Here is a 25674-nt window from a genome sequence, read left to right on the forward strand (position 1 = left end):
GGCCACTGTCTTTCCACCCATTAGGCAGCGCTATCAGGGAAATGAAAGGATAGAAATTAAAGAGGAAAAGAACTTTTCGATCATTCTATTATTCTGGCACTGGGAATGCATTTTGAAGCAATACCATATTTTTCAACTGCAAAGGCAGCTTTCAACTATTTCAGCTCAATTTAATGTATCCTTTTCTCCGGGAAGGGTGAAATAAACTCTTCTGATGTGAGATGTCCTTATTTCAGTATTCATTTTCTTCCATGGAGATGACATGTAGAGCATTAAGCACCTTTCAGACTTGAAATACATTTTGCAAATCTCCAAAGGGCAGTAACTTTTTCTGTGTGTTTCCAGACTAGGAGAGTTTATTTTCTTAACTAGGTTTCTAACTCAATATTCACCCTTTTTCAGTCTTTTCCCCCATTTGATTTAGAATTAGCATGGGATTAAATGTGGAAGGAAGAGGAAACATAATTTGCTGAGTTTGTCAACAACTCATGTAAACTTTGTCCGATTTCATCTATAAAAGAAGTGAATCACCACAGCTACCCCTGAGTTTGGAGTACTTTTTAAAAGGAGCAAAGTTGACACCTGTCCGTAAGATGTTTAGATCACAGACGAAGCTCTGAAGTAGGGTCAGCATGGCCATGGAACTATAGGACTGGGAATGTCTGTAGTCTGACACCTGGTCAGCTTAGTCAGCTGATCTTCACTCAGCCTATACCTTCCATATAGGTTTGCCCTGTCTGGTCACTGGCTGTCTTGCAGCTGTTATGTTCTCCTTCATTTCATTCTGGAGCTAGGATATAACCATTCAGGAGAATGTGGAGCCCTGGAGCTTCTACAATCCTCCTTCAGTCCCCCACTCCTTGCCTTAATGCTAAATGACCTCAAACATCTAGATCTGGGATGCCAAGAGGGAGCACTTCCAGGCATCTCCACCAGCTCAAGTAGATGCCTTGACCCACTTGAATCTCCACCTGATTCTGCTGACAGGTGAGAGGAAAGATGAGCAGAGCTGGGCAGGTATTCCTCAGGAAATACCAGATAATTGTGCCTGGGAGTCAGGCCTCAGGACTCTGCCACATCAGCCCTATTTGTAACTGACTGCACTGAAGAGATGGTACAAAGTGAAGCAACTTTCGAAAACAGGTCAGAAAGCCAGCAGACCCCTCTGAGCAGGTGCTGTTTTGCTACAAATTCATCGTGATAGATAAGATGGTAATTAGCATAATAATATCATCTCCTAGAATTCAGAGAATCGATTTTGCTGCCAGCAAGGTGAGCAGTCGGGGTTGGCAGCCCAGAGCAGAAGCAGCTGGTGTGGAAAAGGCATCACTAGTCCTCTAGAGCAGCAAAGAGACATTGGTGTTTTCTGAATAATAGGGCCGAGGTTTTGGAGTTTGCTAATTCATATGTGATGTTTAGTAAAATAGGCAATATGATCATGACTCCTGAGCCAGGAAATCACTGTCAATATCCTTTTCCTACCGGTAACAACATCTCAGGTGATGGCAATGTGCCAGGCCCGTGTCCCACTCTTCCGTGCCTTTTCTAGGCTCTACAAGCTGTGTGAGCCGCCTCCCCCCGCGGGAGAAGAATGAAGAGACTCCCCAAGGAACCAGGCAAGCAGAAGCTTCTGCTCACCACACAGAGGACATGCTGGCTACACATTCTCCATTCAAGAAATCAATTTTTTTTTTTCTCTAAATCCTTCACCATGGAGTAACTAACCAGTGTTCAACCTGTATTTGGATATTTGTGGTGGCCACGGATCGGAGGTCATTCGGACAATTCGAAGCTTCACCAACTCATCTCTGTATGTAGTGACACTCACTGTTCATTCTTAGGGTAAAATTCATCCCTGGAATTTATGAAAAAAAATCAGAGATAAAAAAATGAACCATTGTGCCCCCTCTCCCATTTATTCAAATTATTTTGTTGTGTTTGTTTTCATCTTCTCTAAATGGGATCATGTAATCATGGCTGTTTCCACTTGAAGAAGCCTTTCACTGAGGACACCTGGACACACTTTCCAAATCCTCCCACAGAAATGTTACAGACAGTAGAGGCTGGGTGCTGTCATAGGGATTCAGTCCCTCACCTCTATCAGAGAAGGTAGCTCATGTGTGAAAGGTGAAGAGCATGCTCTACTTTTTCTCCTGAGGGTTTATTTCTCTGTAGAAGAGAAGAGAGCTGATGGAGGCTTCTACCAAGACTTTCTTCCATCCCCTTCTAGGTATCCTTTGTGCTTGTGGACAGTTCCAGCAGCCAGGTGCTGTCACTGGCTTCCCTTGGGCCGTGTGCACTGGGGCTGGGCCGCAGGTGGCCAGGGGTGGGCAGCGGTGGAGATCAGAGAGGTACAGGAGGGGAGAGAAGGGTAAAGGAGGAAACGTAAGCCCATTTAAAAATTTAACCTCTGACTTAGAAAGATACCTAAAATTCTTACTTTTATGAAGGCTTTCATATGAGAACTGAGACTTGTAATAGAATATACCGTGCTGAGTATTTCTCTATCAAGGTTTGTGTATAACATATGAAATAAAGCTTTATTTGTTGAACTTTACAAGGACTATTAAAGACTTTGATAACATATGGAAGCACAAGGTGAATTCTGTTTTCATTCTAAAGTATGTGTAATGCTTACCATCTCTATGTTGATAAAAGAACTTTGTTTGTTAGCATAATGAATATGGTCATACTGATTTTTGGGTCTTTAATTTTCAAAGCAATTAAAATGCCCTTACTGTGATTGTGATAATTATATGGATTTAGGCTAATTTAGTATGTGAAATGCTTTTTATAACTGAAGTATACAGACCATTATTAAATTTTAATTTATGAAATTTGATAATGCTTTTCAAATGATTATTAAAAACCTTCATCACTAACAGTTGTGTACTGAAAAACAAAAAACCTGTGTTACATATGTGTGAGGTATTCATATACTGGTCAAGCTGATAAAAACTGTTCTTTGGCACAGAAACACTTAAGATTTTTGCATTAAGTCCATATACATAATGAGACATAAAGAAACAAACTCCAAAGTTTTCAAAGAAAAAGGTGAACACTTCAAATTTAGTGAAGATAGGACCTTAACACAAATACCTATATTGACGTGTAGGGATTTAACATTCTTGATATTATTAACAGCTGACCCTGAAGGTCCATGACATTAGTATTTTGTGAATTTCCCATACTGAAAAATTGATGACGTTCAATGCAGGCTAATGAGGGAGCAGAACTGATCAACTAGCAAGGATTTTTCATAATGTCATTACTATTTTCTAATCACCATTCTGGAAGCCTTATTTCTCATTAGAAGGATGAAGTGGTCACTTAAACGCTTCAGTCATACTTTGCTATGTTTCATGGGGGAAATTATCTGCTATTATGGTATGTATAAATTATAGCATATCTTTAAGGATCTAATCTCTATATAATAGGATGTGGTTAATATTTTAAGGGTTAAATGTAGTGTAAGTGTACCATCTATCAGAGTGCTTGGCACTTATTAAATGCTCAAAAGTTAGTAATGATTTATATTAGCATCAGTCACTGTCATTTTTTTCTTAAAATAAAAATTGTAGCTAACATTTAAGTAATTACTGTGTGCCAAGCAATACCTCCAAGGGCTTTACCCCTGTTTTGTTGTTATTGCTCTACAAATCCTCACAGCGATTTGAGATGGTACTCTCTTCATCACCCCCATTTCACAGTTGAGGAACTAAAGCAAAGAAGAGCCCAGTGATTCTCCCAAGTTAGTCACATACATTGTGACTTCTTCTTCATACATTACGCTGCTTCTCCTTATTAATAGAAGAACTGTTGTAATATTATTACCAGTTAGCTGTTAATAAAGCTGGAGTTATGTGACACTCGTTGCCATTAAATTACGCACTTTATATTGAGGGAAAAAATGAATGGAAACATGTAAAGTGTCTTTAATATGTGAAAATCCTAGGATTTCTTAGACATTTTACCATTCTGGATGCACAGTTTCGAGGCAATGCAACACTACTGCAATCTCAAAAAATAGATTCCTCATCATTGCAGATAAACAGTTTCAGATATGTTTTGAAATTCTGAAAAAGTATATCCTATAAAATTTGACTGTGATTCCAAAACAGTGGCAACGATAAAAAATGTCCGATGAATGAATGAATAAAGACAAGACATTTAACCGGCCTTGAGTTTTTAGAATGGGTTTACCTAAATGTTCACATACTCCTCTACCTAACTGCTCACGTGCTCCTGTATAACTCCTTTAAACATTGCTAAAGCCTACCAGCAGTTCTTCCGAGTTCCGCGTTTGGACATTTGCCTCTCTTCCCCTAAAAGGGAAGGTCATGAGTAGAAAGTTTGGTTCTTAACATGGGATCTAACCCAAAAATAATTGCTAACCAGTAATCCATTGTCAATACATCTTAAGTATTCCATCATATCTTATAAAGTTATCTAATATTAAATATTACAAAACTTAATATAGCATTAACAGAATGAGCAATTTGAAGAGACTAGAATTTTATATCTATTTCCGTTACTGTTTAACAAGAAAGAAAGAAACAAAGAATTTCTGTACGAGTTTTACTTATATTGGTTATATAAAGTTGACTTTAGAAGGTAGGCTTTATTTTATGAACCAATATCCTAATCTTAGAAGTCTCACACTATTTCCTGTCTCTTTAAATCACATTCTTTCAGTGGCTTAGATTCCCTATGCATTCAGTGGTCACTCTTCTTGCAGCAACAATGTTTGATTTAAAAACGGGCTAATTTCATATGATAGATATTGTAATGATACTGGTTCTGACTCTATTGATTTAAATTTTGTGATAGTTAACCTAAGTTCAGTATGAAATGAAATTATCCTTGGTACTAACTATTAAAGCCAAGATAATGAATAGGTAAAAAAAAAAAAATCCTAAGGGGCATATTAACTAATTTAAGAAAATAAACTATTTTGGGGGCACCTGGCTGGCTCAGTTGGTAAAGTATGTGACTCTTGACCTCGGGATTGTGAGTTCAAACCCCACGTTAGGTGTAGAGATTACTTTAAAAATAAAATCTTTAAAAAAAGAAAGAAAAACTATTTTCAGCCCTCTGTGCACATACAATTTTTAGGAAAAAAATAATATTTATGGACGTGGAAGCATTTAGTTGAGAGTTAGGTACTCTATGTATTTGAAAATAATGTATTTGTATTTAAAGTACTAAAGTATTCCTTGATTAGTTCATATAGATCTTTTCCTATGAATTAGGGCAGGTTACAAGGGCATATTTTTATTCACTTGTATTTAAAAAAAAAAACATAATATTGAAGTTTAAAATAAATAACCCTACTTTAAGTCATTTTACTTTACATTTTACTTTTAAGGTTATTTTTAGATTTTCTTCACTAGTGGTATTTACTAATATGGAAACTAATATTTTGTATGTGATTAAATTGCTTCTGAATTTTTAGAAACTATGTTTAATTCTTAAAGACTCCTTTTTAAGTAAATTAACATACTAAATTATAGTTTAATTACTTTCCTGAAGCCAGTGGTAGTTATTTCATTAACGTGTGTGTGTGTGTGTGTGCATATACCCAAACAATTCTTTTGAATATATACCTACACACACACACACACACACACATAAATAAACATGCATACCAATTTGCTGAATGAATTGTCAGTTGTTCTACTTCAGAATAAAGGCAAAAGCTTTTGAAATGGTTTAGAATGATCTGAAGTTTGATTAAGAAAAATATTCTGTACGCTATCAGATTTTTGAAGTTTTAGTGATAAGCCTCAGAAAAGTTTCACCCTACATGAGGCAGAAGAGGTGGGGGGAAGTTATGAGCGGAGTCTGGGCCAAGAATGGGCTCAGGGTAATTCCTTTTACATATAGTGGTCGCAGTCTTCCTAGGTGCTGTAATTCTGTAATTGTTAGCACAGTTAGTCTTTGGTTTAAAAAATTTTTTTTACTACTTCAAGCCTTTTGCTTTTAACAGTGATCTCAGCATTCATATCGCCACGTTTTGCACGCATGGAAGATTGTAAAAGTATGGCCTATGCATTCTCTAGCTGTTGTTCCGTAGACATATGGCCTTCTTCACTCAGTATAGCTTGCTTTTCTCACTGAGAAGAGACATCTGAAGTCTACTAAGATAGATAGAGGTAGAGATACCTATATCTCTATATATGTTTCTGTATACATATATTTGCTACTTTTTGTTTCTGTGATAATACATTATTGAAATTACTTAGATTCTCATGTTTTAGATGAAGAGATGAAATATGGGTTGTTCAATATATGGAATGTTCGTTCTACAGACATCAGATTTGTACACGGTAAGGCATACCTGGTAGGCCTTCTTCTGATCACTGACAGTAATGTCCTACTTAGGCTGGAGTCAGTTTAGCTACCTTGGCCATCCAGAAGAAGTAGCTGTTGAAGAATAGTTACTGAATTTTCAAATGATATCTCTACTAGAAATAGAAAGCTTTGGATAATTTTGTGTGCAAATAACAGAAGCAATGTCATCCATTCATGTATTCACTCCACAAATATGTTTGAGACTTTACTTTGTACAAGGCAGAGCCAGTGGGCCTCATTGATGTGTTGGGTGTGTTTGGTTCGAAAGCCTTCACAGTGTCTCTTTTGTGTTAATGGTCACTTGTGTCTTTTACTTGAAATGACACGATGTGTAATGCAAACCTATTCTAATACCTTGTAGGTATATATACTGTATGAAATCAAGAATACTAAGTTGGTAAAATGCTTTAGAAAACACATTTAAATTTGAGTATCTAATGCCTCAAGCAAATTTATTAGCGTTTCAGGTGAATATATATTTTTGTAACTGCCAAGTAAATGAGTAGATCATAGCTTTTGCTTAAAAAATATTTTTATAAGTATTCAGTTGAGAGTTAGTTCCTTTATGTATTGGAATATAATTTACATTTCATTATTTTAAATAGTATTTTACTATCATTTTACTATTTTAATAGTAAAATATCAATTTTGTTCTATAAATAGTAATTCTTCTGAATATATTCATATTTAACATTGTATAACACCCAAAATGTAATGATAAATTTCACCTGAGTGTGTTATTATAGGAGTCAGTTTTTCCTTTGTAAAAGACACATGTAACATAGTTTCAATCATTCAGTATTTTGTGAATGGTTAAAATGATCAAAGTGTATTATGTATTTTATATCATTTAATTTTGTCTGCATAAAAGACTAGAATAGTAGCATTGTATCATTAATGTCAATAATAATAAAGCAAAGTGTAGTAAGACCATTCCAGCTACTTTCCATTTAAATTTATTTAACCAATTTCTATTATGTTCTCACCCATCTGGGAGACAAAAATCCATGAAACACAGATTTTCCCCCTTTAAGCACTCACAAGCCTCGATAGGAGAAACTTCATACACATAGGAAACAAATCTACAAACATGAACCAAGGTAAGTTATAGAGACAGTAAGTGCTAGGAAGGGGACAGGAAAAGAAGTTTAATATGGGCCACAGCATAGGAAAGCTTCATGGGAGATACAAGACTTGGGCTGTTTCTAGAATTAACCAGCCAATCTTCCAAGATTTATGCAGTACATATTATGTATAAGCCCAAGTCCTAGTTGCTGAGGGTGTTATAAATGCACATAATTCCCAAACTCTTAAGTTAAAGAACTTGGTATACCTATTTGATAACAATGATAGAGCATTATAGGGCACTTGGCTGGCTCAGTCAGTGGAGCATGCAATCACTGATCTCAGGATTGTGAGTCAGAGCAGTTAGGGCCCCACGTTGGGGGTAGAACCTACTTAAAAAAAAAAAAAAATTATGAAATCCCAGTGAGGAGTTTGAAAAGTGTGTATGCTCTTGATTGTGGAGGTGACCTCAGAAAAGTCAAAAGAAATAATCATTGAAGGAAACAAAAATCAATAACTAGATTTAACTTTTTGGAGATTGCTGGTATTCCCTGAGATTGCAGAACTTAATACGATAATAAGAAGAAAATGGAATCAGCAAGCACAGGCAATTTGTTTTAGGACAGCATTCCAGACACTGGTATTCTAGAGATGCTATTGAGACATACACAAAGTATTTTGTGGTCAAAATACGCTTAAGAAAATGGAATTAAACAGGTGTTTTTATCACAGGATTTCTCTCACCTTTTAATACACTTATGAAAATCATGGCTTTGGTGGAGAGGGGTGTTATGCTATGTTTTCCAAACTTACTAGAGGGTAAGACATATTATATAAAAGACTTGTGGCACCTGGGTGGCTCAGTCGGTTGAGATTCTGACTTTATTTGGCTTAGGTCATGATCTCAGGGTCGTGGGATTGACTCGGCTCAGCGTGGGGTCTGCTTGTCCCTCCCCCCCCCCCACCATGCTTCCTCTCCCTCCACCCCATAAATAAAATCTTTTTTAAAAAGATTTGTTAGTATTTCCTTGGGATACAAATATTCAGCAAAGCACAATATAGGAAAACTATTCTAGAAGTTTCATGATAATATGAAAGGGGAGAAAAGGTCAATACATTAATAGGAGATAATACAACCTTTACCTGATGGGAGTACTACCAAGGCTTAAAGGAAGAAATGGCAAATATTGACATAAATAAATAGTAACAGTGGATTGGGATTAAAAGCAGGTTGTGATGTTTTATTCTCTCACCATTCATCTATGTTCAGGATATCAGGAGGCAAAGAAGAGCTTATATTCATTCAGAAATGCAGATGTCTCCTCTCCTTTCTAACCATTTCAGCCCTGTAATATGATCAGATGTTGGAGTAGAAGACACTTTATTATGTCAATCCTTGGCTCCAGTTTGCCATGTTTTCTGAAATAAATTTGTAAATTTCCAATGACTATGTCCAGGGTGTCTTGAATTAGATGACTTGAAAGTAAAAGATGAATTTTCTCTTCACAGAAAGTATTTTAAAATATGCTAAGTTCAGGGTTTCCCAGACTGACATTGATTGGTCATTTGAACATGATCTGAATGCATTAATACAAATATCTCACTGATTGTTTGAAGGTAGGGCGTGGTGATATGAACGTCCACGTCATCTCCGAGATTCCTTGGGATCAGGAATTTTCCAGATGTAAGTGTGGGCCCCTTCACTATTAATTAAAGAGGATACATAGGAGGAAGTTTCTGCATCAGACTGTCTAGAATCTAGCAAGCCCTAGAGTTCTTAGACTCTCTGCCCTTGATTCACTATGTTGCGTTTATCTAGGAGAGACCTGTGAACTCTTTGCCAGGAAAGTGATAAAATATATTTTCCAGGGCTATGCGCTCGGAGAAAAAAAGGCAGTGGTCACCACATGATATAATAGAGTGTTCTGTTTAGGGCACATTAGTTTGGAAGGATGAAGACAAGTGAGGGTATAAAAGACGGTCAAAGAATGAGTAAGGACATGCGGGATTGATTGCCAGGAAATATTAGGTCCTCTGAGAACTGGTGCTGCTCTAATTGCCCACATGTTGACTCACTGTTGAAAATATTTGCCTCAGAGAGTAGACATTAGGATATTCCCTAACTTTAGCAATGAGGGATCTGGAAACTGTAACCAAACTTAGAGAAAATAGGTTCGATGATGATATGAAAAGAGGCTTTTCTATGCCCTTTGAAAAACTTATTTGAAATGCATAAAATATTAGTTGGAAGGTTAGCTAGGATAAGCTTTATTTTTCCCACTTTTTAAAATTGAAGTGAAATTGACATAACATCCAATCAACCACTGTGAAGTACACAATTCACTGACATTTAGCACATTCACAGTGTTGTATATCATCACCTCTAGCTAGTTCCAAAACATTTTCATCACCTACAAACAAGGGTTTTTTTTAATTAAACTTTTATTTTGAGATAATCATAGATTTGCATTTTTGACAAAGTTGCAAAAACAGTTCAATGGAGGAAGGATAGACTTTTCATCCAGTGGTGCAAGGACAATTGGACATCATAGGCATAAAAATGATTCTTGAACCCAACATTATGCCTCATACAAAAATTAACTCAAAAAAGATCATGGGCTCAAATGTAAAACATAAAATTACAAAGATTTTAGAAAAAAATATAAAAGAAAATTCTCAAGATCTAGGCTAGATAGAGTTCTTGGTCTTGACACAAAAAGCATGATCCATAAAAGGAAAAGTTGATAAATGAGACCTTATTGAAATTTAAAACTTTTTTCTATTTTAAGGTCTATGTGAAGACAGAGAAAAGACAGGTTACAGACTGGAAGAAAATAGTTGCAAATTACGTATCTGACAAATTAGAGTCTTAGAACATGTAAAGAACTCTGCAAATAGCCAGTTACAAAAGGTTTCATACTGATTCCATTTACGTAGCATTCTTGAATGAAATGGCATAATTATAGAAATGGAGAACAGATTAGAGAGAAGGAAAGAAGGAAGTGGGTATGTCTATTCATAGGCAACAAGAATGATCTTTGTGATGATGAAGCCTTCTCCCACTTGACAATATTAATGTTGATATCCCAGTTGTAAAACTCTACTATTTTGTTTAAGATACCGCTTTTCAAGGAAACTGGATAAATGTGAGATTTCTCTGAATTATTTCTCAGAACTGCATGGGAATCTACAATGATCTCAAAAATTTCTATTAAAAATATAAAATGAGTTTTAGGTGATTTTCAAATGGTAGTTTAAAGGTAGCTTTATTGGGGCACATGGGTGTCTCAGTTGGTTGAGCGCCCGACTCTTGATTTCAGCTCAGGTCATGATCTCAGGGTCATGAGATCCAGCCCTGCATCATGCTCCATCCACACTGGGCATGGAGCCTGCTTAAGAGTCTCTTTTCCTCACCCTCTGTTCACTGGCCCCTGCTTGCGCACATGCGCTCTCTCTCTCTCTCTAAAAAAATAAAAGAAAAAGGTAGCTTTATCACTAAGGAAAATGAAATCACATTTTGAGATAGAGGCTAATAAACATGACGACTCCCTTCTTTATTATTTTTCCCTCCCAGCATTCATTCATTCAGAGAGTCAACTGCTCAGATTGAGCACCCACTATGTGGAAGGCTTGGTATTGGGATTGAGTACCCTGTCCATACTTCAAGGCCCTTGAGGAGCTCATATTTTAGATGTGTGGCAAACCTGTGGCCAGATATACAATCTAGCACTCTGATTTAGAGACCCACTCCAGCCCTTAATAGCTCTATAACCATGGACAAGTCACTTCTTTGACACTCAGACTCCCAGAGCTGTAAAATTGTAATAATAATACCACTTACTTCACAGGGCAGTAGCATGAATTAAATGAAATGACAGAGGTTAAGAATTTAACACTGAGCTTGGCACCTGGAAGCACTCTAATGTTCGCTAGGTAATAGAATATTAAGTATTTGTATGAGGTTGAACTAAGATAAAAGTGGGAGGAAAGACTCTGCAGAGATGTTTTCCTCAGACAGATGGCTTATTTGGGGAAGAGAGAGATGAGACTGGCGGGGTTAGCTGCAGTTGGAAAGCAGGCAAACTCTATATTAAGGAGTTTATAGTTTATCTTGTGGGCAGTGGTGAATCTGGAAGTTTTCAAGCAGGTAAACAAATGAGATGATCAAAAGAGTTAACATATACAGCAGTGCAGTTAGAAGGCTGTTACAATGATAAAAATAGTGTTAATCAGAGTGGGATTCTCAGACCACGTTCATCAGAATCTCTGGAAGGATTATGCCCAGGGATTTCTTTTTTTTTTTTTGAGAGCAAGAGAGCATGCAAGTGAGAGAGCACAAGCAGGGGGAGCAGCAGAGGGAGAGGAAGAAGCAGGCTCCCCACTGAGCAGGAAGCTCGATATGGGGCTCGCTATCAGGACCCTGCGATCATGACCTGAGCTGAAGGCAGACGCTTAACTGAATGAGCCACCCAGGCGCCCCAGGGATTTCATTTTTAATAGACTTTACAGGTGGTTCTTTTTGCACATTTGGGATTGAGAATTCTGGTCTAAAGAAGTGATGGAATTCTTAACAAAATAGTATCAGCAATAATAGAGAAGAGGGGGAATTTTGAGAAATATTTAAGGGATAAATTAACAAGATTTGTTCATCCATAGGATGTGGGGAAGTAAACTAAAGGACAGAATGAAGGATGTTGTCAAAGTTTTTAGCTTGGACAATTGACCTATGGAGAGCTGAGGATAAAATTCTGGAACACTAGAATTTATGCAAAAGAAAACATGCTGTGAATTAAATCCAAAAGAAATATTTGAAGTGGTTGGGAGGAGATTCCAGAAATTGGGTGGTCATGGAAGTCAAGAAAATGGAGTTCAAAGAGGGAATTGTCAAATGATTCAAGGATCATGAGTATGATGAGAAATGAAAAGGGCATTTGGCCCTTGAATTACTTTTTTTTTTCCTTCTGCCTTTTCTTTGTCTCTAGTTGCAAACATCTTACAAGCTTTTTGTAAGATCAAAAAGTATATATATATTTTAATTATAGCAACTAACAATGACACCAAGAGCGCCTAGCGCCTGGCATCATTACCAACACTAGATGATATCTGTATTAGTCCAGTTCCTTCAGTATAAGTAATAGAAACCAAAGTCTGACTGGTTTTAACACCAAAACAAAACATAAAAAGGATGACGCAAAGCTGATAAATGCTGTAGGTGAATCTGTGGGGCAGGACCAGTTCCCAGGGTTAAAATAATGTCATCAGAAATTTCTCATGATCTCTTGACTTTGCTTTCCTTTGTTTTAGCCCCTTTCTCAGACCCAGCTCTGCTTTCATGACAGCAAATTGGCCACCAGCATCACTAAACTTTGATTTCACAGCTTATCAATACCAGTGGAAGAGAGCTTACCAAAAGGTGCAGCAAAACTCCTGCTTGCTTCTAATTGGTCTAGTCAGAGTCATGTGACCTCCCTTAACCTAATCCCTAGAGCCAAGCAGATGCTATACTCTCATGGGCAAGGATTATATCGTCCCTCTCTTGATTAAGAGTAGGAGTTGTCAGAGGATTCCCAAAAGACAATCGGAGTGATATTACCAGAAGCAGGAATGGATCCTGGGCAGGCATAAACAACAGATGGCCCTGGGAGTAGTATTAGAGTATTCACGTGCCAATCTTAATTACATGCTTTATCTTGCATTGACGTGTTTATCAGTGTATTTCCACTTATGTGAATTTCCTGAAATTTTAAACCTAGAACAGGAAGGCGGTAGTAGTTATCTTTAAAAGAGATACTTGGTCTAAAAGCCAGGTTAGAGTAGGTTTATTTATGGAACAGATGAGGAAAACAATGCAACTATAAATGACTTTTTTGTAAAATTGGTAGAAAAGAAGGACACCTGGGTGGTGCAGTCAGTTGAGCATGGGACTCTTGGTTTTGTTGGCTCAGGTCATGATCTCAGGGTGGAGAGATCCAGCCCGTCATAGGGCCCGGATGCTGAGCTGGAGTCTGCTTGAATATCTCTCTCCCTCTCCTCCCAAAATAAATAAAATCTTAATAAAAATAAAAATAAAATTGGTAGAAAAGGGAAAGGAGAGAGCTGGAGCTATAGTTTGAATAAGGGGCTGTGTAGGGGCACTTGGGTAGCTCAGTCGGTTGAGCTTCTGACTCTTGGTTTCAGCTCAGGTCATGAACTCAGGGTCGCAGGATCCAACCTCATGTCGGGCTTGGGCTCAGCGTGGAGTCTGCTCGTCTCTCTCTTTCTCTGCTCCTCCCCCCTGCTTGTGCTCGTGCTCTAAATAAATAAATAAAATCTTAAAAAGAAAAAGAGATTGTGCGAAGTGAGTTTTTTGTTTTTTAGCTTATAGGCAAGGGATCAAGGGAGAATTACTTCTCTTAAGAAAGAAAATGCTTAGTTGTTTTTTTTTTTTTCCTATGTATCTATTAGGTAAAATGCTTTTCACGATAAGGGTATGTAAATACACATGTCTTGGACTTCTTTTATTTGACTTTGACCCTTAGAGATACATTACTCAACTGTAAATTTTCAATGCCATGTTAACCTTGGTAGAGACCAGGTTTTATGGGAGAATGGGTTTAGGAGTCCCAGTACATATTTGGCAAATTGATGGTCTGAACATGAGCTCCATGTTTGTATCAGACATCCCTGAATGTTGAAAATGCCAATATGGCTATCTAAACAATGCAGATTTTTATATTTAAATAACACACATCATTGTCCACAGAATGAAAGTATTCTTAAAAAGTAAACAGAGTAAAGGAAGTCTTTGGCACACTATTTTGAATTCAGATCTGAACAGTGGATGGAGTGTATAATTCTGAACTTACCCCTGACCATTGCTTTTGGGATAGAATGAAAAATCAGAAGTAGAAGTACTAGGTGATTATTACCAGGGTAGTAATCACCACGTAAGTTAATAAGTATCAGTGGCCTTGAATTTTAACTTTAACACTGAAATCCAGAAAGAAATGTATCTTGTGCACTCTGAGTGAAAGAAGATGAAAAGCCATTACACAGTGTTTTCACATCTGACGTTATAAATCATGAAGACATGGAAGAGGCATTGCCCGCAGCTTTTCTCAAGCTTCTAGGATACATTTCAAGCATCTTTTGGAGTGACTTTAACCCACTGTCACTTTATTCTTCAACCAGAGGAGAAAAGGGAAAAGACTTTTATTAAGTTTCATTTTTCCCAGGACCATTTCATCAAAATCTATGAGATCACTGAACAGTTATCAGCCGCTTGAGCCCAGGGCGACAGACAGCAAATGATGCCAGATTCACATGTAGGGAAGAGGCAGAGTGAAAAGTTATCTGAAATATCTTATATTGGCATTTATATGGACATTAGTTAAGGAAATGGTTGAAAAATGTCAGTTTGAGAAAACTGAAAACTTGGAAACTTGATCGCATGCAAACTCATGGGAGTAAACACCATTTGAAATGTTAAAGTTGAATCACACCTCCATTTCCAAAATCATCATTATTATTATGTTAAATGTAGAGACAATGGAAAATGTCAGAAAGGAGATGTGTAAGGAGATTTTCTGATTTATAGCGGTACTAATTCTGTGATTGACAGCAGGAATGTTGCTGATCCTGGCTGAATGTGGCGGGGCCTAGCAGGTGGGAGTAACACTATCTTCTATTTTCTGTCTTCTAATGTTTTGACATTTGGGGCCTTACTGACCCCTGAAGGAACTGCCCTTCCTAGGGTTACCCATTTCTTTGAGATAGTAACCCCCCACCAGCTAGTGTGCTTTTCAAATGTAAACCAACCAATCCAGAGCCCACATCCCTGGCCACCTCCTCAATCAGGCTCTCACACTCTGGGCTACTACTTTCCCACCCTCACCACTCCAGGGCCAGGTACCAGACAACTAGGGACAGCCCTGCGCCACCCCAGAGCCTACTGACATAATTTAAGCCAGCCAATCCTAAACCTGCTTACCTTACCTCGCCTGTTTCTTCCCAAGGTACCACAATAAAGCCTCCTGCCCCCATTTTCCCTCCTCTTCCTCTGCCTCCTTACCAGTCCTGGTTTTCCCCACGTGACCCCTTGTGGCCCCTGGCATGCCCCCTCCTCTTGGGAATTGTAACAAAGTATCTTTTCAGTGATAATCATCTCGAGATCTGTTGCCTCACCATACCTGAATAATACTAAAACCTATTTTTAAACAGGGATGGGGATATGAGAAGGAGCCAGGAATAAATTTCTTTTTAGAATATCTGAAAAGGTGACAGTAAAACTGTTCTATTGAATGGTCAGATGGCCCCCAAAACAATTTGTGATGGTCCTGGGTAAAGACTCATTTTCAGCTGCTTAAAGTTTCCTCCTCAAGGGGTGCCTGGGTGGCTCAGTTGGTTAAGCGACTGCCTTCGGCTCAGGTCATGATCCTGGAGTCCCGGGATCGAGTCCCGCATCGGGCTCCCTGCTCGGCAGGGAGTCTGCTTCTCCCTCTGACCCTCCCCCCTCTCATGTGCTCTCTCTCATTCTCTCTGTCTCAAATAAATAAATAAAATCTTAAAAAAAAAAAAAAGTTTCCTCCTCAGGGGCCACCAAAGCTCACCAGCATCAGCTACTGTACTTCGGAGTCCATAGTGGGCTAAACTGGTTAGGTAGTTACTTTTAGTTAGTTGATTGTTTAGTTTGTTGATAATATGCTGACAGCTTTGCGCATAGAACTGGATGGATTTTCTTTCCAGAGGGCAAGGACACATTCTCTCTTTAAACCGTGTCTAAGTTTGTCTATATCTGCAGAATAGGTGTTAAGTGGTGGTTCCTAAATCTGGCTCAGCATCAGAATCGCTCATACAGTCGGAAGACATAATTGCGTCTTTTCTCAGGCCTCACCCGTTTTCCTAAGTAATTCTGGTGATCCGCCGAGTTTGAAAACTCTGAAAGCATACAGTTTAAACCAACACTTCTTTTTTTTTAAAAAAAAAAAAGATTTTATTTCTTTGACAGAGAGAGACACAGCGAGAGAGGGAACACAAGCAGGGGGAGTGGAAGAGGGAGAAGCAGGCTTCCCACTGAGCAGGGAGCCCGATGGGGGGCCCGATCCCAGGACCCTGGGATCATGACCTGAGCTGAAGGCAGACGCTTAACGACTGAGCCACCCAGGCGCCCCTAAACCAACACTTCTTAAACTTTAGTGTGCATATGAATCCCCTGGGAACCTTGTTAAACACAGATTCTGATTCAGTGGGTCTGAGTGGGTCCTGATACTGCGTTTCTAGCACACTCCCTGGAGCAAAAACCACATTTTGAGTAGCAAATAAAGATTCTTGAGAATTTGCCTGGAGGTTCTGATTCAGCGGGGTGGGCTGGACCTATGAGTCATTTCAGATAATTGTATTGTCAGATTATTTTATCATTTAGGATATACCAGCCTAAGGAAAAATACTGACTGTCGCATAATAATGACAATACGATGACAGAAGGAATTTATTTATTCCAAGGGATGCCGATTAGCACCTGCTATGCACCGGCATTGTTCTAGGACCTGGGGCTACCGTGATCAATTAAAAGAGGTATTCCTGTTCCCATGAAGGAGATGGCAAATCGAAGAGTAGATGCCTCAGCAGGTAAACCAATTCCACAGAGTGGGAAGTGCTTAGAACACTCTAGAGCTAAGGAGACAGTGTCCCAGAGATTTGCTGCTGGTAGGAGACCAACAAGAGTCACCGCATCTGTGAGGCTAAGGATAGCAGCGGGTGAGGAGCAGACTTTGCAAGTCAGGGAGGGTTGGTATTTTACATGGATGATCCCGTTTCTTTCTCACATCAAACTTATGACAGATCGACTAGTCTCTTCATTTTACAGGTGAAGCAACTGAGGCTTACAGAGGTTTAAAAACTGGCCTTTTAAAAATGTTATTAAAATTGAATTTTAAGGGGCACCTGGGTGGCTCCGGTGGTTGGGCGCCTGCCTTCAGCTCAGGTCATGATCCTAGGGTCCTGGGATCGAGCCCTGCATCGGGCTCCCTGCTCAGCAGGGGGTCTGCTTCTCCCTCCTTCTGCCTCTTTTCCCTGGCTTGTGCACTCACTTGCTCTCTCTCAATCACTCTCTCTCTCAAATAAATAGTCTTTTAAAAAATAATGCAATACCATTTAAAAAAATAAAATAAAATAAAATAGAACTGTATTTTAAAATACACATATAGGACACCTGAGTGGCAGAGTGGGTTCAGCGTCCAACTCTTGGCTTCCGCTCAGGTACTGATACCAGGGTTGTGAGATCAAGCCGTGGTTCGGGCTCCGCACTCAGCACCGAGTCTGCTTGGATTCTCTCCCTCTCCCTCTTCCCCTCCCCCAACTCCTCTCTCTCTTTCTACTAAAATAAATAAATAAATCTTTTTAAACATTTTTAATAAAATAAAATACACATATAAATTTACCATCTTAACCATTTTCAAGTGTACAGCTCAAAAGAGTTGGGTACATTCATGTTGTGTAACCGATCCTCAGAACTTCTGAAAAACTGTAAGTCTGTACCTATTAAACACTAACCCCCCCATTCCCCCTCCCCAGCCCCCGGCAGCCATTACCCTCCTGTTGCTATGAATTTGACTAATGCAGATACCTCATATAAGTGGAATCTTACAGGATTGTCTTTTTGTGACTGGCTTATTTCACCAAGTACAATGTCCTGAAGGTGTAGCATGCAACAGAATTTCCTTCCTTTTTAAGGCTGAAAAATATTCCATTGCATGTATATGCCACGTTTTATTCATTCATTTCTCTGTTAATGAACACTTGGGTTGCTTCCACCTTTTGGCTATTACAAATATGCTGCTATGACCGTGAGTGTGATAATTAGTCCTCTTACCTGTTTTCAAATACACCAGACTCACCAAGACCCTTCTTGCCCCAGGGCCTCATTGCTCTTTCCTCTACTAGGAAAGCCCTTCCTCAGATATTCTCCAGTTCTGTCTGACACTTTGCTCAAATCTCTGCTCAAATATTACGTCCTGGGAGAGGCCTTTCCTGATAACCCCACCTAAAATTCTACCTCCTAGGCCCCAGGATTCTGTGCCCTTACCTTGCTATATTGTTCTTCAGGGCACTTGTCAGTACCTGGCATTATATTGTGGGCTGAATTCATTTGTTTGTTGCTTTTCTTCCCCATCCATCAATATTACCTCTAAGAAGACAGACTTTTCCTGTTCCTATAATGCTCTATTTTCATTGCCTAGGACACTACCTGGCAATGAGTGGATGTAAATATGTATGAACAAATAAATGAATGATGTAAGGAAAGAAGGAAATGGTGAAATCTGTATTTGAATCCAGACCCTCTGTTTCCAAAACTCTTGTAGGGCTGCTGGCTCGCCCAACCCCAGGGGTGTGTAAGGGTCTGATTGGATGGATGGAGCATGGGAATGGAGTTTCTGGGTGGAAGAAAACTTGCTGGGGGGTGGGGGTGGAGATGGTTATCAGTGTGAAGTTCCAGAAGTCTTATCCAGATGCTGAAGGTGGAAGAAACAGGATCCAAACATAACTGAAACAAGATCTTTTTAAAAAAATTTTATTTTATTATGTTATGTTAGTCACCATACAGTACATCGTTAGTTTTTGATGTAGTGTTCCATGATTCATTGTTTGCGTATAAGACCCAGTGCTCCATGCAATACGTGCCCTCTTTAATACCCATCACTGGGCTAACCCATCCTCCCCACGCCCCTCCCCTCTAGAACCTCAGTTTGTTTGTTTGTTTGTTTGCTTGTTTTTGTTTTAAAGATTTTATTTATTTATTTGACAGAGAGAGACACAGCGAGAGAGGGAACACAAGCAGAGGGAGTGGGAGAGGGAGAAGCAGGCTCTCCGCCAAGCAGGGAGCCTGATGCGGGGCTCGATCCTAGGACCCTGGGATCATGACCTGAGCTGAAGGCAGACACTTAACGACTGAGCCACCCAGGCGCCCCTAGAACCCTCAGTTTTTCAGAGTCCATAGTCTCTCATGGTTCATCTCCTTCTCCGATTTTCCCCCTTCATTTTTCCCTTCCTACTATCTTCTACTTCTTCTTTTCTTTTTTTTTAAGATCTTATTTATTTATTTGACAGAGAGATAGAGAGCACAAGTAGGCAGAGTGGCAGGCAGAGGGAGAGGGAGAAGCAGGCTCTCCGCCGAGCAGGGAGCTGAATGTGGGACTCGATCCCAAGACCCCAGGATCATGACCTGAGCCGAAGGCAGCCGCTTAACTGACTGAGCCACCCAGGCTCCCCTTCTTCTTTTTTTTTTTTTTTTTTAACATATAATGTATTATTTGTGAAACAAGATCTTTATTGTGGGTTGAATAGTGGCCCCCAAAAGATATGTCTGTGTACTAACCCCTGGAACCTGTAAACGTAACCTTATTTGTAAAAAGTAGAACTGTGTCTTAGTCTATTTAGGCTGCTTTAACAAAATACAAAAGCTTATTTGTGAAAAGAATCTTTTAAGATGTAATTATGTTAAGGATCTTAAGATGAGGGGTGCCTGGGTGGCTTAGTCGGTTAGGGGTCTGCCTTCAGCTCAGGTCATGATCCCAGGGTCCTGGGATTGAGCCCCGCATCAGGCTCCCTGCTCCACTGGAAACCTGCTTCTCCTTCTCCCTCTGCCTGCCGCTCCCCCTGCTTGTGTGCGTGCTCTCTCTCTCTGTCTCTGTCTCTATCAAATAAATAAATAAAATTTTTAAAAAGGATCTTAAGATGAGATCATCCTGAATTCTGTGGGTAGACCCTAAATCCAATGACACATGTCCTTCGAAGATAAAGCCAGAAGGATATGTGAGACATGGGAGAAAGCCATCTGAAGACAAGGCAGACATTGCTGTTACACAATCACAGCCCGGGGACTCTTGCGGGCCACTGGAAGCTAAAAGTGACAAGGAAGGACTCTCCCTTAGAGCCTCTGAAGGAAGCACGCCCCCGCCAATGCCTTAATTGCAGGCTGCTATCCTCCAGATCAGTGAGAGAATAAATTTCTGTTACTTTAAGCCACCAATTTGTACAGTAGCCCCAGGAAACTAATACAATCCTAAACTTAGCAAACCTGAAGAGATAAGAGAGAGGGCTAGAGTTTGGTGTTCCTGCTAGATCTAGGACCCAGTTTAGACACCCTGTAGACACATCTTAGGGCAGCAATTCCCTGACTCCACATCTGCATCTGGATCGGCTCTGGCACTGGTGAAAGCTACATGGAGCAGCATCCTCACTTCGTGCTGCCGGGTGGGGTGGGGTGCAGAGAGCCAGCAAGGGCTGACTGCACAGTGCAGTGGGCAAAGCAAACCAGACGGCAGAGAATTTAAAAACGCTAAAGAAGCATCACAAGTAAGAAAATATTGTGGGTATTGGCAATACCCCCCCAAAGTCAATTCTTGTCTAAATGATAAAAAATTTTTCATTTCTGAGTCTTTATCAAATATACCCAATACTCTGCCAAAGGAAGATAAAGACTTTTCTTTCTTTCCCTCTTTCTAGAGACTTAAAGAGCCCAGAGAAAAAGCTGATTGGGATGAATTTAAATGAAGTCCTTTTCCAAGGCTGGAAGATGATTAATAACCTACTGCATAGTCCTTATAGCCTTATACTTATAAAATGTGCTCAGTGCCCACTTGTCCTAAACCAATATTTTATATAAAAACTGTAAGCCTCTCAGAGTTATAATCACATCAAATAAAGTTGTGTATCTTGTGCATAGTCTTACTTGGTATTTCATGCAATAACTTTTAATTCCCAAACTTTATATTTACTATTAGAATCAAATTTTAATTTCCTTTTATGCTTATACTAGTTTAATAATAGTGTTGGGATTATAAATCGACAGCAAAAACTCACTGCAATTTTTATTTTCAACTTGTGAAATTCTCTCAACTCTTTCTTCTGAGGTCAGCTGACAGGCTTGTATTGGGGCAGTTTGCTATGTAACTCAATGTGTCTCTCAAAAATTCTTATGTCGAGGGGCGCCTGGGTGGCTCAGTTGGTTAAGCGACTGCCTTCGGCTCAGGTCATGATCCTGGAGTCCCTGGATTGAGTCCCGCATCGGGCTCCCTGCTCGGCAGGGAGCCTGCTTCTCCCTCTGACCCTCCACCCTCTCATGTGCTCTCTCTCTCTCATTCTCTCTGTCTCAAATAAATAAATAAAATCTTTAAAAAAAAAAAATTCTTATGTCGAAACCTAATCCCTGATATGATGGTATTTGGAGGTGGGGGCTTTTGGGAGGTGACTAGGTCATGAGGGTGGAGCCTTCATGAGTGAGAATAGTGCCTTTATCAAAGAGACCCCAGAGAGCTTTCTTGCTCCTTCCACCATATGAGGACACAGTAAGAAGACAGCCTCCCATGAACAAGGAAGCCGGCCCTTACCAGACCCTGAATCTGTTGGCTCCTTGATCTTGGCCTTCTCAGTCTCCACAACTGTGAGAAATACATTTCTGCTGATTCTAAGCCACCCATTCTGTGGCATTTTGTTAAAGCAGCCTAAAAAGACTAAGACATAGTTCTACTTGGTCAGGGCCAGACACACAGGAACAGCCTTGCACATTAGCGCAACAGTTCCCATATTGCCCATATTTGTTGGTTCTTTAAGAAAATAGTCTATTTTGCATCTTCATGCAGGCACTGTGGAATAGTGGAAAGAACAAACATACATAAATACATTTGATGAGAATTGTTGGCCAGCAGTCTGTACCACCAGCTAACCAGATACTTTGGCCAAGTCTCCCTCCTTCACAGTATGATTGTATAAGTTGAATAAAATACTTAAAGTATTTCCTGGCACATAGCAGCATTTAATACATGCTCCTTTGCTCTAATACAACCCTTTTCCTTTTTCTGTGATAATTTCATTGCCCTGTCAGCTTCTGAAAGAGTCACTCTTACCCTTACTTATTTGTAGATGAGGGGTGTTTTTGGCAAATCCAAACTTTAAGTCTTCTTAGTCTAAACTTTCATCTAATATCAGCTAGTTTCTAGCTGCCTGTTTATCAGAAATTTCCAGACTGACAACCCTGCCCATCTTAGAACTCAAGTCATAACAGCATTAAAAGTATTTCTTCTATTTTCTCCACATAGTTAAATCCCAGCATAAGAGGTAGAAACAAAAGTAGGTTCCACCAATCTCAAAATATTTATGCTTATTCATGCTGTTCCCAGTGCAAGGGTCCATCAATCTCCTAGGTGGCAGCAGATGGAGCAATCACTGCTGACTGATTTGAGGAGGAATTCTTCTGAGTCAGTCATGAACTTGGCTGGGCATTGAAAGATGAATATGATTTTGCTAGATGTAGTTAATAAGGAACAGCAGACAGGGTTTATGCTGAGATGTTCAGAAAATATAAAAAAAATAGGGCTCTGGTAGAACAATGATGCATGGACTATTGTCATTATGTTCTCTTCTGTAAGGGGCCCTGAATCAATCTTTGCGAATAATAGCATATGAACAACAAGACATGTTAACAAGTGAAACCTGAAAGAGAGCAGGCAGCAAGGTGGTAAAGGGGACTGGGAGAGCACTGTAGGGGTCATGGAGAAAATATACGGCTGCAGAAATGCCTCTTCAACCTTTGTTAAATGCTTCCACCATAAAAGCTGTAGTTTCGTTTAGAAGAAATCTTCTCTTTGGAGATTAATATCACAATGATGTAATCAGCTTTAAAGCACTCTTTTAAAAAAATCTAGAATCAGGGTGACCATATCCAAGTTGCATGACAGTGAGCAATGCTCTTCAAATATTATAATCATTAATACAGATGCCTTTTGCAGTAAACATTTCTGATTCACAAATACCTTAATTTACAAAATATATATATGTGTGTTTATATGTGTATATATGTAACATATATATATATAGAAAGAGAGACAGAGACAGACACAGAGAGAGAAACAGAGAGAGAGAAAGCAGAAGTAATTTTTTATAGAAAGTTTGGCAGCATCGGGGTGCCTGGGTGGCTTAGATGGTTAAGTGTCTGCCTTCGGCTCAGGTCGTGGTCTCCAGGTCCTGGGATCAAGCCCCACGTTGGGCTCCCAGCTCAGCTGGGAGTCTGCTTCTCCCTCTCCCTCTGCCTCTCCCCCTGCATGTACTCTCACTGTCTCTCTCAAATAAATAAATTAAAACAAACTCTTTAAAAAAAAAAAGGAAGTTTGACAGCATTTTAAAACTTCTAAGTATCCCTACTGTGATCATTCATATTTACTAGCATATCCATATATCCATCAGGTGAGTTAGACTTCACAAGCTGATAATGGTGAAGTTGGCCATTGACCTTAGGAAGGCGGCATTGTCCAGGGCAAAGAACACAAGAGACTTGCCTTGTAGGCTCGGGTCCTCCACTGAGTAGAGTCACCCTGGGTAAGGCCCTACATGCTTTGGGGCCCTGTTTTCTCAAATGTTGAATCAGAGAGTTGGATCAAATTAAATTTAAGGTAGCTTCTATATAGTTCTAAAACTATATAAAAGAAAGTGATCAATGTTCAGGAATCCCAAATGGGAAGAGAAGATGAAGAAATGCTTCCTAGAGAAAGGTATAATTGGGAATAGATGATAAAGGATACATAATGGAAATCAGCCACGTTGAGTTCGCATTCCCAGGGGAGCAATCCAATCCACAATAAGTCTATAGGTGTGAAAGTTGGGAAATGTGGAGACTTTAAAGGAATAACCAGCGGTCTAGTTTGGTTAGAACAGGTAGAGAACAGGTGTGAACAGGCAGATTGGAACCATAGAGTTTATTTATTCAGCAAGTATTTATTAAGCACTTACAATGTGCCAGACAGTATCCTAAGTGTAAGATACAATGGTGAGTATGGTAGGCCAGGTTTCTTTAGGGGAACTTATAGTCTTTTGGGGAAGAGAGACTATTTAACAGCTATGTTAAGAAAGCGTATGACAAGAACTTCTAATCCAGTCTGGAATGGGACAGTCTTTGAAGATGTCCTATTTAATCTGAAACCTAAAGGTTGAGTCAATGTCAGCCAGGTACTACTTGGAAGACTGTTTTAGGCAGCAAAGTATCTGCCTTCCCTAACCCTTGATGTATAACTCCTGTTATCAATTTATGCACCATGTGTTCAGGAGCCAAAACAAATGAGTCACTGGCACTCCAAGCAATTGAAATCATCATGCAAAAGAAGTGTATTTACCATCCCTGGACCAGGAGATACTACACCAGATACAACATGGCATCTCTTCATTTTTAAATGCAAAAGTATACTTACAACTTAAAAGGCCTCACAAACAGTATTTGTGAAAATCCACAAATAGAACATCAATAACAATTTACTCATTCAAGCTTAGCCAAATTTTAATAAAATTAGATAATTTTTAAAAATAATACATGGAACTTGTGTGGTAAGAGAGCTTCTGATTCTATGTTCAATGCTTGATGAGAACCCAGAGGTAGGAGGCTATAAATTTTAAGTTGTGACTTTCTTTATTAAGATTAACCAGTTGGAGTATATAATGAGAAAAGTCTAATGGTTGGATTCACCGAAGGCTAAAATTTGACAGGAAAAATAGAATTAATGACAATTGTAACAAGCAGTGTAGGTGAGATAGAAGAAGACAGAAAGCCAGAAGGTTGCTGACCAGTGGGGGAAAGGGAACTGAGTCTCAGTAAGGCTGAAGAATGCATCAGGAGTGAGGGGAGACAACCAGTGAAGGTGGCTAGGGAGTGGGATACTGAAATGTAAAATGTCAGAAAGGGAGATGGAAGGTTTAGGGTGTAGTCATGGGAGTGGGAGCTGAAGGAAATGGGAAAAAAGCAAGTAACAGTGAGGCCATGATTTTGATTGAATGCTCCCATGGATATTTAAGTCATCCAGGATGATAATGGGAATAAGAGTTGAGTCAAAACTTTAAGCTTTAATGCCAACATTTTCGAAGAAGGTGGGTAATTTTTATCCATTTGGGAAACAAAAGGGAAGTAAATCCCAATAACAGCTGCAAAAATCCACCTAAAAGCCCTGGGAGAGGAGGCACAAGAAACTATTTAGAAGTGATAGTGTCGAGCGTGAGGAATACAGCCACCTGCTCCGGGATGACAATGTGTAGAGGAGGAGAGGCGAGGTGAGGCAGTCGGAATGAAAGAGAGTTGGATTACACTTGTGGTGGGCTCTTGGTATGAGTCTAGGACAAGGGGGGGTTGAGGGTGTAAGGTGGGCACAATGGAAAGAAATAGAAAGACATGGTCGGGATCAAAAGAACAAAGATGGGTTTGGGAACCCAAGGTCTAGGAGGACAATTCAGAACTGTGAA

At 39.5% G+C, this 25674-nt stretch overlaps 1 protein-coding gene and 1 long non-coding RNA gene across 7 annotated transcripts in view; both read left to right on the forward strand.

Annotated features, from left to right (window-relative positions):
• PREX2 (phosphatidylinositol-3,4,5-trisphosphate dependent Rac exchange factor 2) overlaps positions 1-2701 on the forward strand; it is a 285788-nt gene extending 283087 nt beyond the window's left edge. For all 6 annotated transcript variants that reach the window (XM_035011286.1, XM_035011287.1, XM_035011290.1 and 3 more), the window contains one exon: positions 1550-2701. In XM_035011286.1, the coding sequence (XP_034867177.1) occupies positions 1550-1595 (46 nt within the window). In that variant the 3' untranslated portion in view covers positions 1596-2701. The remainder of the gene's footprint in view (positions 1-1549) is intronic.
• Positions 2702-11931: 9230 nt separating this feature from the next.
• Positions 11932-21116, forward strand: LOC118014902. The gene is made up of 2 exons (XR_004680418.1): positions 11932-15063; positions 20902-21116. It is a non-coding gene; the product is annotated as an uncharacterized LOC118014902 (long non-coding RNA).
• Positions 21117-25674: the final 4558 nt, after the last annotated feature.

This window comes from Mirounga leonina, unplaced genomic scaffold (genome assembly GCF_011800145.1).
Source record: "Mirounga leonina isolate KUSES-001 unplaced genomic scaffold, KU_Mleo_1.0 Mir_165, whole genome shotgun sequence".
Taxonomy (NCBI): Eukaryota; Metazoa; Chordata; class Mammalia; order Carnivora; family Phocidae; genus Mirounga; species Mirounga leonina.